At 47.7% G+C, this 14,593-nt stretch overlaps 1 protein-coding gene across 5 annotated transcripts in view; it reads left to right on the top strand.

Annotated features, from left to right (window-relative positions):
- Positions 1 to 14,593, top strand: part of LOC120951862 (homeobox protein cut) — a 166,739-nt gene that overhangs the window by 75,095 nt on the left and 77,051 nt on the right. For all 5 annotated transcript variants that reach the window (XM_040370835.2, XM_040370837.2, XM_049605674.1 and 2 more), the window contains exon 3: positions 641 to 1,363. In XM_040370835.2, the coding sequence (XP_040226769.2) occupies positions 641 to 1,363 (723 nt within the window). The remainder of the gene's footprint in view (positions 1 to 640; positions 1,364 to 14,593) is intronic.

Genomic DNA, 14,593 nt, shown 5'->3' on the forward strand with positions numbered 1-14,593 from the left:
ACAGGTGCATTAGATGTAATGAGTTGTCGTTTTCGCTTGCGCGGGGCTTTTCCTTGGGCAATGCGACTGCTTGGATACGTGTGACTCCTTCAAATTGTGTTTTTGGAAGTGGCCTTGGATCGGTGTAAAAAAGGCACATCTTACAACACACGACAGGGGCGAGAAGAAGAAAAAAAACACAATACAACAGCCCACGTGTTTACGCAAAAGGAAGGATGACGAACACGGCGCGAGTGCGTGAAGGTGCTGACTGGCCGAGTACAGACAATCGTAAAAATTCAATTTAACACAAATTGACGGACCACCGTACCGGGTACACCAACGACCGGCCACGTTTAATGGCTGCGTACGTACGTGTGTTCGGTCGTTCGGGGTAACGTGTTTTATTCGATGCGATTAATTTAAATCTTTTCAAGAACATTCGAAGGACACGAACGCCCTGCCGGCGGGGTTGCGGGGCAAGGGATGTATGGTCAGGAATCGAGATAACTGCTAACGATCGTTGGTGCGATGTTGAAACGATTTTAATTCTTTTCGCGGCGAAAAGCCACCCGAACGGCAACAAACAAAAAAAAACAAAGATCCCATATACTAATGAACCGGTTTGTTTTATTTTCTCCCCCACTCGATTCCATTACAGCGTGCCACGTTGGCGGAAAAGGAGGTAAACTCGCTCAAGGAGAAACTGTCGACCACGGACCGCGGAGTCAGCAACAACAACAACAACAACAATAACGACGGTAACGATATGGACGTCACGGCACCGCCACTACCGCCATCGCTTGCCACCTCGGCGACACTGCCACCGTCCGTGCCACTGGCCACGTCGCCGACACCACCGACGGTCTCCTCGCCGATGATCGTCGAACAGAACGGTATCACACCACCATCGCCCTCGACCACACCGGTCTCCGAGAGCGGCAGCATCCATCGTCCGGAGGGAGCGCTCAGTCCGAGCGAAAAGCCCCACGGCGGAGCTCGATCACCGATGGCACGCGCCCGCACACCGGACCTCGATCGTAAGGTGCAGCAGGAGCTGGCCGCTCTGGCGCACTCCATCAACAACAACAACTGCCTCGCCAGCAGTAACAACAATCACAGCAGCAATCGATCGCCAACCCAATCGCCTCCGACCACGGTTGGCGACAAGATGGATTACGACAGTGCGACGGGTGTGTCGAAGGGCAAGACGAAGGAAGAGTCGACCGTCAGCGAGTGCCACAAAGCGAGCAGCAGTGAGAAGCTGAACCACTCTGCGGAAACGAACTGCAGCGGAGGCGAAACGGACTCACCGGCCAAGGAGCCGGCGCTGGACAGCAGAACAAGATCCCTGACGGAGGAGCTATCGGCTAAGGATCGTGAGGTAAGTGTCGAAAGTGCGGAGATGATTTTGAAAAGAAAGAAAAAAACATTGCTCAAAACAATCGCGTTTGCATAGCAATCATCGTATAATTTCTTGATGAGTTAACCTTATCCCTCGGCGAAGAAGAAAGGACACTTAGCAGTAGTTCATGTTCTAGGAAGCGTTACTCTAGAAGATAAAAGCCAAAACACCCAAAACGTAGGATGCAGTCACAGGGAGGGGGGTTTCAGCTTCAAAGCTGCAGGATAACCCTCCGGTGATAGGGATTCAAGAAATAATTCTTGATTTTATCGAGCCGCCAGCGGATGGATTTCGCTTTTAAAAGATAGCCCACACACACACAGAAGCAAAAAATGCCTTTGATTAATTTCACCACATTTTTTAATTAAATCTTCGGTTGGAAAGCATTTTCCCCTTTTTTTTCGGTGCTTTATTTTTCGGTATTCATTGCAACCGTGCTGGCATCTTTTATGCCCATTGTGATAAAAAGAAAAGCAGCATAGATGAGCAGAAAGGAAGGAGAGAGTGAACAAAACAGAAAAAAAAACTTGGAAAGAACCCTCACCATCCGCGGGTGGTCAGCAGAGTCCTGGGACCCAAACCAGCTGCATCCCGCTGGTGGGGACTGTGGCGTAGCAGGGCGATGGTAACGGTTACCACCGCGCGTGGGGAGGAAGAAAAACAAGCTTTTGATTTATATTTGCTGAAAAATAATGAAAAACTTTTTTATCCGTTCGAATCACGGCGAAACAAGCAGCAGGTTCGGTGGGGCGGGTGACCATATTGAGGGATGGAAAACAATTCAAAGGATCTTGGAATCGTGGGGCTAAAGTCTAAAGCGAACCAGCAGATGAAGAAGGAAAAAGCATTAACAACATGAAATGTAACAAATGAACGGAAGAAAAGAGTTTTCTTACCCTCGAACCAGGGGAGGGGACGCTTTCGCCTTTGCTGCACTGCCACTGACCACACAAGAAACAAAGATCAATAGGGACCGTTGTTTTGGGAGGGGTGGGGGTGCGAGTACACCAGCTGAGTGGGGTTAGTACAACAGTACAACATAGTTATTAAAGAGTAAAAGTTTGCCAAAAACATCCTCATTTTTCCTGCCCGGGTTCCATGCTTTGGAAAATAATAACAAAAAACACACAAAAACGAATGAAAAGCAACAGTACAGGAACGGCAAAAAACCGCAACCCGCCAAAGTAACAAAAATGCCACAAAAAAGGACCGCGTACAGGGGAAAAAAGCGCGTCCTCCAATCCAAAATGTTTCAAATAACAATACAATCGGTTTTTTATTACATAATTTATACACAATTCATTGAATTTCGCTTTTGTGGCCACGGATGTTTTGGGAGGTGAGGTTGGATTGAGGAACCAAGCGCGCGCGCGAAGAGTTCTTTTTTTGTGTGTGCGTTCCCTTTCCACGCCAAGGATCCGTTTACGAGTTTTCAAAGGAAAATACAGTGCAGGCAACTTTTCCTTGCAAGGGGTTTGATTTTTTTTTTGGTATGCTGTTCTGGTTGCCATCTCCCGGTAAAACACCAACGCTTGATTGACGCTCCAGGTTTGGGCAAAGTGGGGAGATCGTCTTCCGCCTTCCGATGGGTGATGGTGATGGGTGTTTCAAGCGAAGGAAGTAGAAAAAAACGCCATAAAAAAGTACGCAACGCACCCCTCAATGAATGTCGCTTGTGCGTGTCATAACAGCTTACTTCCTTCGTGCTGCTGGCTGCTGGTGGAACGTGTATCCATGTACGCCACCAGAGAACGCCCAAAACCAAACATTCTCCTTCCCTAAACCCCAAACGCCCCTGTTTGTGTGTGTGTGTGTGCGCTCAAATAATCTCTTCATTGTGGCAAATCGAATCTTGTGAATCGAATGTTTTCATGTCATTCTACCGTACTGGGAGTGAGTCTTTTTTTTCGAGAAGGGACGGCCAATTTCCTTTTTTTTCGCTTTTCGCTGCCCTTCCCAACCAAGGCAAGAGTGTGATAAGAAGATGTTGTGCGGCCCGAGTGAAGGAGAAATACAACACGGACGCACGCACCCACCACCACCACCACCACCAAACAAACGAGTCGATAAAAATCGCTTGTTGATTCTCGTTTTCCAATCACGGGGCCCACCCTAGTCAAGGGTGAAACTTTTCTCTCGCCACAACAAGCGAGTGCGGCAAACCTTCTTTTCACACGACCCGGCCTAATGAAGACGCTGTGCTGCGGAGAGGAAGGAGAAGGTCTTGGTGGCCACTTGAGGAATTAGTAAGATACACTCGTAAATCCACTTATCGACCAAACCCAAGACTTTCTGCCTTCCTCGGCAGGCGCACGGTTAGGCGCAAAAGGCCATCCTTAAAAGGTGATGGAAGTTTGACCGGCAAAGTTCGCCTTTGACCGGCCACACTAGACAACCATTTCCTTCGGCAAAGGACCTGGGCGCAAGAAGAAGGACGGGCGAAGGTTTGTTTGTTTACTTACGATGAACGGTTGCTTGCCTTTCGTGTTGGGATTCCTTTTTGTGGGCCGGTTTTTTTTTGCTGCTTTTGTTGCTACTGCTCCCATGAAGCAGAAGATGCCGGGCATCTTTTGGTGTCGAAGATTTCGAGGGGGTGATTTATCGCCTTATTTTCCACCCGAAGGATCAAAGGCGCCACACAAACAGGCGGACGAATATTGAAAACATTTCCTTCCGACAGCATCATCTGCTTCTGCTGTTGTTCGGTTGTCCTTTCTTCTGGAGGCAAACAGTCTGACCACAGACGACACGCGGCCAAATCATTTGCATTCCTTACGATTTGACCTGTTTGCGGCCACTTTTCTGCTCAATTTTTTACCAATCATACGCGTCTTCTTCATTTTTTGTGCGTCTCTATTTCCATAACAGAAAGGTCGCGAGAAACAAAAAGGTCGCTGTATCAATAAAGAATAGCGAAAGTGAACGGAAGGACTTTTCACCTTTTTGCGGGGCGCATCGGATCCTGTGACGAGTTTTCCAGTTGATTTGTTGACGATGGAAACGATTTTCACGCCCCGAAAGTCCGCAGCCCGTGGCCCTTACGGGCAGGTCGGGGAAAATCCTTTGGCTTCCTTTCCGTTTACGGCTGAAGGAAAATAAACAATATCCAATTTCCTGAGCTGTTTTTTTTCTCTTCTCTCTCTTTTCCCACCCACTGGAATATGGTTTGAACGTTTGAGAATGTTGTTTTTTTCTCTCCTTCTTCTTCTGCTCGGTCGGTGTGCTGCTGCTAGAGTATCAGTTTCCCACGGGTTTTCCTCGGTCTGGCACGTTCGTAAAACGGCGATGGTTTGTCAATAAGTTATTATCTTGTTTACGGACTTGTTTGGCCCCTGGTTTCAGGGTGATGGATTTGGGGAGTAAAAATGATTCTTTTGGCATGGAGAAGAAACAAGAGACCGAAAAAAAGTGAGCCTTGCGTCCCAGGAACGGGAAGGAAACACGTGGTAATAACTTCATAAGCTGTTTGTTTTCCCATCGTCCCAAAAAGTCGGAGCTTCGACGCGTCTCCCGGCAAAAGTTTCCGTCGAAACCGAACTGATATTGGATTTGGGTAGCGCGCCCGCCCTCCCTTTCGAACCAGCTCGAAACATTCGTGGTCGAGGTAAGGTGTAAAATTCGAAATTGATCTATAAAGCGTCATAAAAACAGCCCTGCCACATGCCAAACAAGATTCGGCGTTTTTGAAGCGAAATCCTCACAGCAAGGAAAATCGCCCCGTGATGGAACAATCAAAACACAAGCCTTGCGCTGGATGCCGATGCCGAGAGACGTGAGCTTGGGGAAGGGGTTGGTGAAAATGTTGTTCGATCCCTTTTTTTCGCCGGGAAAAGAACATAAAAACCCATGGAAATATTTAAAGAATTTGATACCCTTGGTTGGAAGAGTTGCTGGTTCCGGAACCGTTCTTTCGCTCCCGAAAGAAAGGTGATTTTGTGGTTGTGGTAAAGTTTAACAACCACCCAGCCCCACCGAACGGGCATAACGAGCCTTTGGGCGGAACTGGTGCGGTTTATGGGTGGATTATAATGAGCCGCATGGGTCGATTGATTTTCCAGGAATTCGACACACGATATCGGGTCGTTAAACTCCCACCGCTCGAGCTGGAGGTAATAATCGTTTATTTACGACATTTATTGAATCCAGTTTGCAGCACAGACTGGGCGCCTCCATGCCACGTGAGAGCACGGTTGAAGGAAAAAAAATCCCTGCAACGTATGCTTTTGTTTCATTAAATTCCCGCCAGCGTTGAAGCAGGAAAACATCAACCCACACACACTTATTTTCACTTGGTGCAGTCCAACCACCAAGAAAAACACCATTAGACCGGCGTTTGGAGTTTCTGCAAACAAGAACGTGCAACTTCTCGCAAGGAAAAGCGCCAGTTCGTGTGAGAAATGGAGCGGGCCTATTAGCATGTAAATTTACCTCCCTAACGTATGGATTTTTTCACGTATTGCTACACCATGTACTTTTACTCGATTTGTGTACTGGAATTTTCTCCAATTTTCTCTGCTTGAAGATGCGTTTTAGATACAACTTAAAGAGCTCCTTCTTATCCATTCCTTACGTTTGTGGTGTTTAAACATTCAATACAAAGCAAATTCAATCCGCTCCCTAGACAAACACGTCTCGTCCTCCCGGTCGACCTTTGCATCGATTATTTCGCTGCTTTGCACTGTCTGTCGGAACGATGGCTGCAATTCTGCTTTTTTCCTTCGCAAGCAGAACAAACGAAGCAACACCAGTCAACGATCCAAAGACATGTGCTGCACACGGTGCTGGTGTGGCTGTGTGTGTGTTTGTGTGTCTTGCTGCGAATGGCTGAGCCTTAAAAACCGGTTGGCAGAGAAAATACGCTCATGAGACAGTGGCATCGGTTCTTTGTGTTCATTTTGTTGTCTTTCCACCAAACCGCCTGCCCTGGCCTGGCATGGCCTGGCCTCACCGTGCTCCGTTGGAAAAGCGCCCGCAAAACGATGAACGATCTTCTGCATCTCTTCACTGCGCAATGAAAGTGAGAAATGAGCTACACGATACCATCACCGTCATCGTGCACCGCACCGTGTGTATCGTTTTGCTGGGGTTTTTCTTTCCCTTGCTTGGGATGTCGTTGCAGTTGGAAATCTACATCCTCAACCCTCCCCCCGGTCTGAGTGGTATCGGAAGCGAAAACCAGAAGGTTGTGAGTGTGTGTATGGCTGTGTGTGGGTTTGAGAATTGGCAATATGCTCATTTTGTTCAACAACATCACCGCCACCAGCAGTGCCGCGCGGGGAATGGGGCAGGCAGCAGGTTGTCGTCGTGGTTTGGTTGCATGAATTATTCAGTAATGACAAAACAATATGTAAACTATAAATATCACTAAGGCAGCCAATTCATTTTCACTTTCGGGATGGACAAAAAAATGGGAGGAAAAATCGACATGCGGTTTGGTGAGCGTTTGTTAACAAGTTTATTAATTAGTGGCCTTAAACTTGATGCAATAATGATTGAAAACAAGAAAAATTACTAACAATCCCGAAGAAAAGTGCTCTTATACAACTAAGAGAGCTGGGGGAAAACCTACACCATTGAAGAGCATCCAAACACACCAGCGCAAGAAATGCTTTCGATATCGGTGGGCGTACGACTGGCGCGGAATTTTACTTCCCGCTGGAATACGACCACCCAGACCCACTCGTGGAAGTAAGTTTTCTTTCGCCTCCACAAGACGCCACCGTCGCGACAAGCGCTTCGGTGCACTTTGGAATAAATGCAAAAAGCAGCAACACTCATCGTGTCGTTGTCGGCGCAGTTGCACAGCACTAAAACTCGCTCACCACCCAACGGGGACGGAGAGCACGGGCTGGGCATGTGGGCTCGAGCTCGGGATAAAATAGTCCAAATTTCTTAAGTGTCAAAACAAAACATACTTTCGGTATATTTATAGCATTGGTGCTGTGTTTCCCATCGCCCGCCCGATACGCCTCCATAAAGAGCGAAGGTTCGTTCGAATCGTTCGAGCAATCGAGCACCAACCCACCCAACCCCCCTGGGTGGGTGAGTGGAGTGTGGAGTATCATACGCTTTCCACCGTGCGGCATGCGGCACCGAACCCGAAAAAGCGGTACAAGTTAACCATATAATCAAACAATCCGCCCACCAGCCAGTTCCTTCATCAACACGCCGCGAAGCAATGTCACATTTGCACCCTCCCTCAGGCCCTCCCTTCCACACGAGCCGTGTGTCGCATTCATTACCCCACCGCGGCACACACACAGGCGTGATCGTTTCGTTGGAGGTTTTGCGATTGTTTTCGATTTGTTTCCATTTGCCGAGCGCTGCTGGAAAAACGGGCAAATCCGCAGTCCGCAGCTGCGTTCTCGCTAATGGATGACTCGATGAAAGTTTCCCTTTCGTCTCCTGCCCTCTGCACGATGCCTTTCACCCATCGAAAGACACGGCATTAGTATTTGATCGAATTAAAAACTCAATCGTTTCGCTTTGTCCTTTGCGACGTTCCTACAAAACTAGCGCTCACGAGGCGCCCTACCAGGGATGCGGGTTGGTAGAAAATGTTTTTATTGATAAAATATCGTTTGTAACTCTGTGCTCCTAGGGCCTTGTGGCCGTTATCGAGCGGGGGACAAAACAGCGAAAGAACGCCACGTCAAACCGTTCCGACCCCGAAACGAAACAAATTATAAAACCGAATCGAATCCAAACTCCTTGTTCACGCGCTCATTTGCTCCCCATTCCCGTCCGTCCTTGGCGGTTCGTGCCACCAGCACTGCCGCGCTTATCGCACCGCTTTCGTCAACCGCTCGCTGGGTGGGAGAAATGAAAGGTAATAAAAATAAAAAGTTCTTATCAGAGGAAAGTTGAAATTTATATGCAAATGTTTTTCCCTCGTTGGGTGTGTGTGTGTTGTTTCCCGCGCGGTTTGTTAATCCATTCGGGGGCCGGAAAGAACGGTCGAAACGGTGGAAAAGGGGTGCCAATGGTGCGGTAGTGTTACCGTTCCCTTCACTACAAATTACCGAAGAATTGGATCAAACGGTTTAAACTTCCTCTCCGGCTCGTCTTTGAAGTTTTGACTTCGATTAAATGCCACCGAAACATTGGCGCATATCACGCTGTGTGTGTGTGTATGTGTGTGTCGGTGTGTGACTGCGTGTGTCCTGGTTTGGCTTTTGTTTTGTCAGAATGCGTTCTTGGAGTTCTTTTGTGTGGGGACTGTTTTGCCTTGCACCATTCGGCATGCGATGGGAAAGGAAAATCGTTTGTGATTTGTTCCGCAAAAGCAAAAGGGGAGTGAAAAACAAAACTTTCCTTTCACGTCACCAATGCGCCAGATACAATCACGTGAGTGATTAACAAATAATACAAGCCTTAAAGGTACGAGAATTCTTGACTCCCGGGTTTTTCCCCCCTCCACCAACAGTTCACCGATCAACCGAACCCATATCGTGGGTGAATTGACGAGGTGGAATAAATTATCAAACCCGTGCTTTGGAGTGAGGAAAAGCCAACTTAATGGTCGTCGCACAAGGAAGTCATTGGAGAAGGACTTTCTTTGCTTTTCCTTGCCACACACGGCTCAGCAAGCACACATACGTGGGTAGAACACAAGCCACAGCACAACAGGGACCCCATTAGCCGTTCAATTGCATGCGAGTTGATTTATTACGGTGCAGTAGTACACTCGAGTGTACAAGCGACCGGGTCGATTTTATCGAGACTCCCCTCATCAGAATGTTTGTGAAAAATCCGTGCTCCCTGTTCCGGACCCGGAGGGCAATTAAACTGCTGCGGGAGTCTTGTGACAACTTCTCTTGACAACGAGACGCGGCGCCAGCCGGAAAGTGAATCATTCCACTTTTAGCAAAGTTGTGTCAATTTATAATTTGTTTAATTTTTACTGCTAAATCGTTTTCCCTCCAGCATCGAGTGATGAAAGATCACCCAATTAAGGGCCAAACGATGATCGTTCATCATCAAATTGGGAAATGTGTGATCATCTACCGCCGTTTGCGCGTGAGTGAGGTCACTTTAACCGATTTCCCTTTGAACTCACCCCCCCTTTGCCCAGCTCAGCTATTTCCAAACAGCGGAAACATGTGCATGTTAAACGGAACGAGAAAACAGAGTGAAAGACAGAGAGAGACGCGACTCGGCCCCACCAAAACCCCAGCAGTTGCGGGATTCCAATGTTTCTAATATTCCACCAAGTGAGGCGAAAAACCACCGGACGACAACACGTGGCGTTAGTTTTTCCTCCCTTTCTTCTCTCTTCCCTTTCGACCTCCGCCCTCATTGCCTGCCCTAAACCTCGGCCCTCGCTTTATGTATGTGACCTGCTTGGCGCAATGATTTATAAGCTAAATTTATGATTTATGCTACATTTTTGCATTCAGGTTGAGCATTTTCCCGCGGCGCTCGGGGAGGAGAGGGCAGGTTTCAGGGAGACTTTACACACTTTCGCGCGATGCGTTTGACGCTGGATGTCCGGCTGGATTCCTTCGGATTGCAAACACCACAGCAAGCGGTGGTGGGAGAGCGGCTGCATTGAGTGCATAAATTACATCCTCGAGCATCCAGAGCGCACTGGAACGGCAACTGAATCACTGTACACCAGTGAAAAACGTTGCACATTTTCACTCATTTCTGTGGTCGCATGCATGAACACTGATTGCAGAAAAAAAACTGGAGAAGAGAAGAACAGTGGAAATAACGAAAAAAGGGGTTCTGAACAAAAAACAACGGCTTTGAGCAACTTCAGCGTTCTTTTCTGCCCACACTCGTTGGACACTCAGATACCAACAAAAAACCACACGATGTACCGCACAGAAAAGTGCGAATAGAAAATAAAACTAAAGCATAATTCGTTACCCAAGCCACCCCTTTTGGTTGGCTTTTTTGGTTTGTTCACTCTATCTCTCCAACTCTAAGCGTGCATTTTATCCTCAAAAGGGACCACCCCAACGGCCAGCCCTGAGATGCTGGATTTTTAACATCATTAATGAATGAAAGTGTGTGCAAGAGCTAAAATGTTTGCATGCGTTTTTCCCGAATAATTGTCACCGTTTATTTCTTTTCATTCTCTTAACCGTCATGCATGCGTTTTTTCCTTCCTCACAAAACTCCCATGCGTCACATGTTTCACACACACAGAAGCGCGAGGAAAAAGTGCATCAAACGCAAAAACTAAATTTCCCGCCCTCGCGCAAAGAGGCGGCCGTTGGGGTGGGCGGGCAGCGGGAATGCTCGCCCAAGCGCATTTTCAAATGTGATATTTATATCCGTTATCCAAGCCATTTAACGAAACGTTCATAAAGATCGGGTTGCTTTCTGCATTATTTTCCAACAACCCTGCCACATCGCATCGTGTGTGTGCGTGTGCATGTGAATACGAGAATGCCGCATGTGCGATGAAAAACTCGTGTTTTCTGTTGACTTTTTGATTAACTACTGCTCACAACCCACCAGAACCAGAGATCGAGATGGTTTCCGTAGAAAGGGAAAGAGAATGTTGTTTCATCAATTTTTGTGCTTATTAAAATGAAGTTCCACCGAGCAAGACGTTCCTCTTGGAATGAAACCAAACAGAAACCCTCAAGTAATGCAATCCCATTGCACAACTACATCGCTCACATGCGGCGGGGAAAAGAAAATCAAAAGATGTTTCATTACTCCGGCCGTGACTGTGCAAGCGAGGATCTCGCACAAAACGGTCCCCCAAAAAAACACGAAACCATTGCTCAAGTACAGCACACACCGACACGGAGCAGAAATATGAAAAGCTATCAATAGAGGACTCAAAACACAAGACAAAATGTAAGCGAAAGTTTGTCTTCCTGTCTTCCAAGCTCCGGCTTCTTGCACGAACATGCAAATGCCCGTTATCAGGTCGAGATCAAACAGCAAAGAAACAGCAACCGACCGTTGATATGAAGCGCTTTTTATTATTTGGCTCCCAAGCTAGTGCGCAAACACATCCCTTCCCTTTTCCCTTTGGATGGCACGGCTCCATTCAAAGCAAGAAACGTCGCAGGGTGTAAAGTTCCACTGGCATCTGCAACCGATCCGCCCGCCCCATCCTTGAACGCTGCCTTTCATTAGCACTGAATCATATGCACCAAACCCATTAGAGAAATGCAACATAAAAGTAATTAACAGTTTGTACGGTTGTTCCCATTCCCCCTGCGCGGCAACTCCTCAAGGATACTCCGAAAAGCCGTCCAAACGCTGAGCAAAGGGCAAAAAGTTTCCTCTTTGTGTCTGCACGGGTTGGATTCGGCCAATTTTGGGGTCCTTTTTTCATGCAAACGTTTTATCTGCAGTTGTGGGTAAGCACCGCCTCAAAAAACCGCCTTGTCGGTTTCCTCCTTTCTGCATAAGATTTCCCGCTTTACTTTACGCTGGGGTGATTAGCGCTGTTTCACCCTGCAGTTCGGTGCAGAACGGTCGCACGGATCGAACATTGGTTGGAAAGTGAAACAGATACACGATTGAGTAAGCGACCGACCGCCGGGCAAGGAATTCGGCAGGAGTAAGACGAAGAGAGGAGGGCAAATTTTGTGAATTCTTAATTAAAACAAGCCTCCATATCTCATAAAGATCTTGGCAAGAGCCGCCATAAAACACGCTTCGACCATCGGGGTCGAAATACCGTTAGAAGAAATTAAGCGAAAAACAAAAACAACCGAGCACCAAACAAAACATTCCTGACTGAAACCGCGCGCCACACAAAACGCTAGGGAAAACAGTTGCAAAAATGAAACAAACAAAAACAAATACACCGACCTCGGGCGAAAACCTTGCAAATTCGCTTCACGGTACCGGGAACACACAAAACTCCAAAACGGCATTTAAAATAAAACTGCAATAAAGCACATGCAACGTTTTATTTTAGGCTCTACTAAGTACGCCACCCCGTTTGGCCTTCCCTCTCTCCGTCCCCACCGTCACCAAACGCTGCCCAAGTGCACCGGAAACAGTAACAGTCGTGCGGGAAAAGGGCGTACCAAATTGATTGCGGTTGCAAATGCGACGATCGTGCGATGAACAGCGTCTTCCCATTCGCACGATCGGTTGCACAATGCTTCGTACGATCAACCATGCGTCTCCAGCGCATCGGCTTGGGCAACATAAATCGTCCGTATCGGTTGCAATTAATCAATAAGCGCAAAGAACGTCACCGACATCCGATGTCACGCCGTTTCACTCTCGTCTCTTATCCTCTCGAGGATGCTGAAAGGATGGAACTAATTGATGGGAATAATACCGAGAAATGTAAGATCAAAACCTCCCAGAACACCCAAATGCATCACTTCGAGCGCAGTTCGCATTTTCCCAGCCATGCTCGAGTCGCACAACACATGCGATTTGCTGCACACGAGCATCTGTTCACGTGATGCGCCATCGGTGCGGGGCGAAACAAAAGAAAAGCGGGTTCAAAAATCACATTAATTGCAAAAAACACGAACAACGCGCCGTTGCCTCGCCCTATGCCCCGGTTGACCTCTTGCGCCTTCTGCCCTTTTGCGTTGTTTTTGTGGGCCGAGAGAAAAAAAAGGAAAAACGGAAAAACGAACATGTACTGACACACAAAATGCGCTAAAAGCAAAACGCACTCGTGTTTCGGTCGTTTGTTTCGAGCGGTTATGGCCCCGTCCCTCGCCTTATGCTTCGGTAGCACCTCTTTTCGGTACATTAAACATTCGCCTCCTCGCTCGCAACGGCACCTTTTACAACATTTCCCTGAAACCCCCGAAGACACCCAGGTATCAAACATGCACTTTTCTTCTTCGATCCGCGGCCGCCATCCTTTGGGCCCCAAAATTAGTGCAACGAAACAACAATAAAAAGTGTAGAAAACAAAACAAAACCGGGCACAGCTCATGCTAATCGGTCGAACGAAAAACTACCAGCCAAACAAAAAGGAAAAACGAGATATTTGGCACTACCGTAACACACAAAAACAGCCCACCAAAAGCTGCATTAAAAACGAAAGTATCGTCTACTGTTTCATTGCAATTGATGGATGGAACGCTACGCGGCTATCTTCAATCTCGCGGTGCAAAATAAGACATTCTCGAACAGCCAGACATAGTTCAACGCGAGCAAAGATTGCTCATTGTGATAAACAGTGTCTAAAATTTTGACTGTCGGTGTAACTGTGAGCGCAATCCGCAGCAATATGAGTTTTGTCGAATATTTATTACACGACTTCTCGAAGGAATAATGGAAAAAAGGTTTTTTTCTTTCCTTATTTCTGCCCATCAGCGCTTAATGGATAGATTTTCTAATTGGCAGCTATTTTAGTATGGCTGTGCGTGTGTGGGGTTTTTTGAAACAATCGGCCCAACTTTCCATCCCTGCTCGCAACACTGCTCCCTATTTGTTTTTCATGTCGCTATTGCTCCCGTCGTCTAGAGCGCGCCTGCAACAACAACAACAACAATCCCTTCGACCAACAAAACCGCAACGACAACGACGACGACGACGACGCGGAACAGATGGATCCGTGGCGGAATGGTTTATTTACGGCGCATATCGAACGCTTCCCATGCCTTCCATTCCAGCACCGTCGCCGATGCCACCTACGCACGCCGGCCTTCAACCAAGAGGCAAAAACAAATGCAAAACAAACGGTAATGCTCGCTGCTCCCCTTCCTGCTCACCTCAAATTGTCACCTCGCGCCCTCGTTCAAGCCGCAGCTATCAAGAACGCCGCACACATAAATCAATCTTTAATCCCATCTCTCGAAAATATCCACCACAAACCTCCGCAAAGGAAATCGAGACATTCCGGTACGTGGTGGTGGGTTGCGACGGTTTAGAGCACCCACTCCGGCCGTCCAAAATCGAACACAGATCACAAATGAAGTATGGTCTTGTGGCGGGCGCGCGAACGCGGAAAACGCAACCATAGTAATGGACTGAATGTCTGAGTGTGTGTGTGTGTCCGTGTTACCTCTCCCTCACGTCGATCAGAAGGGGCTTTTGTTCGAGCGCACGAACATGAACTTTCTTCGGGTTGCCGGATTCGGATTCGAAAGCCGCGTGTGGAAATGACACCCCCAAATAAATCACCATCCATCGGCAATGAATCACCTTTTCACGTCGAAATGCACGCAGCAATCACAACCGCAAACGTCGTGCACGTCGACGCACGTTCTTCACACACGCTCGGGGGAATTTCCAGAAAAGAAAGCAACCAAC

This window comes from Anopheles coluzzii, chromosome 2 (assembly GCF_943734685.1).
Source record: "Anopheles coluzzii chromosome 2, AcolN3, whole genome shotgun sequence".
NCBI lineage: Eukaryota > Metazoa > Arthropoda > Insecta > Diptera > Culicidae > Anopheles > Anopheles coluzzii.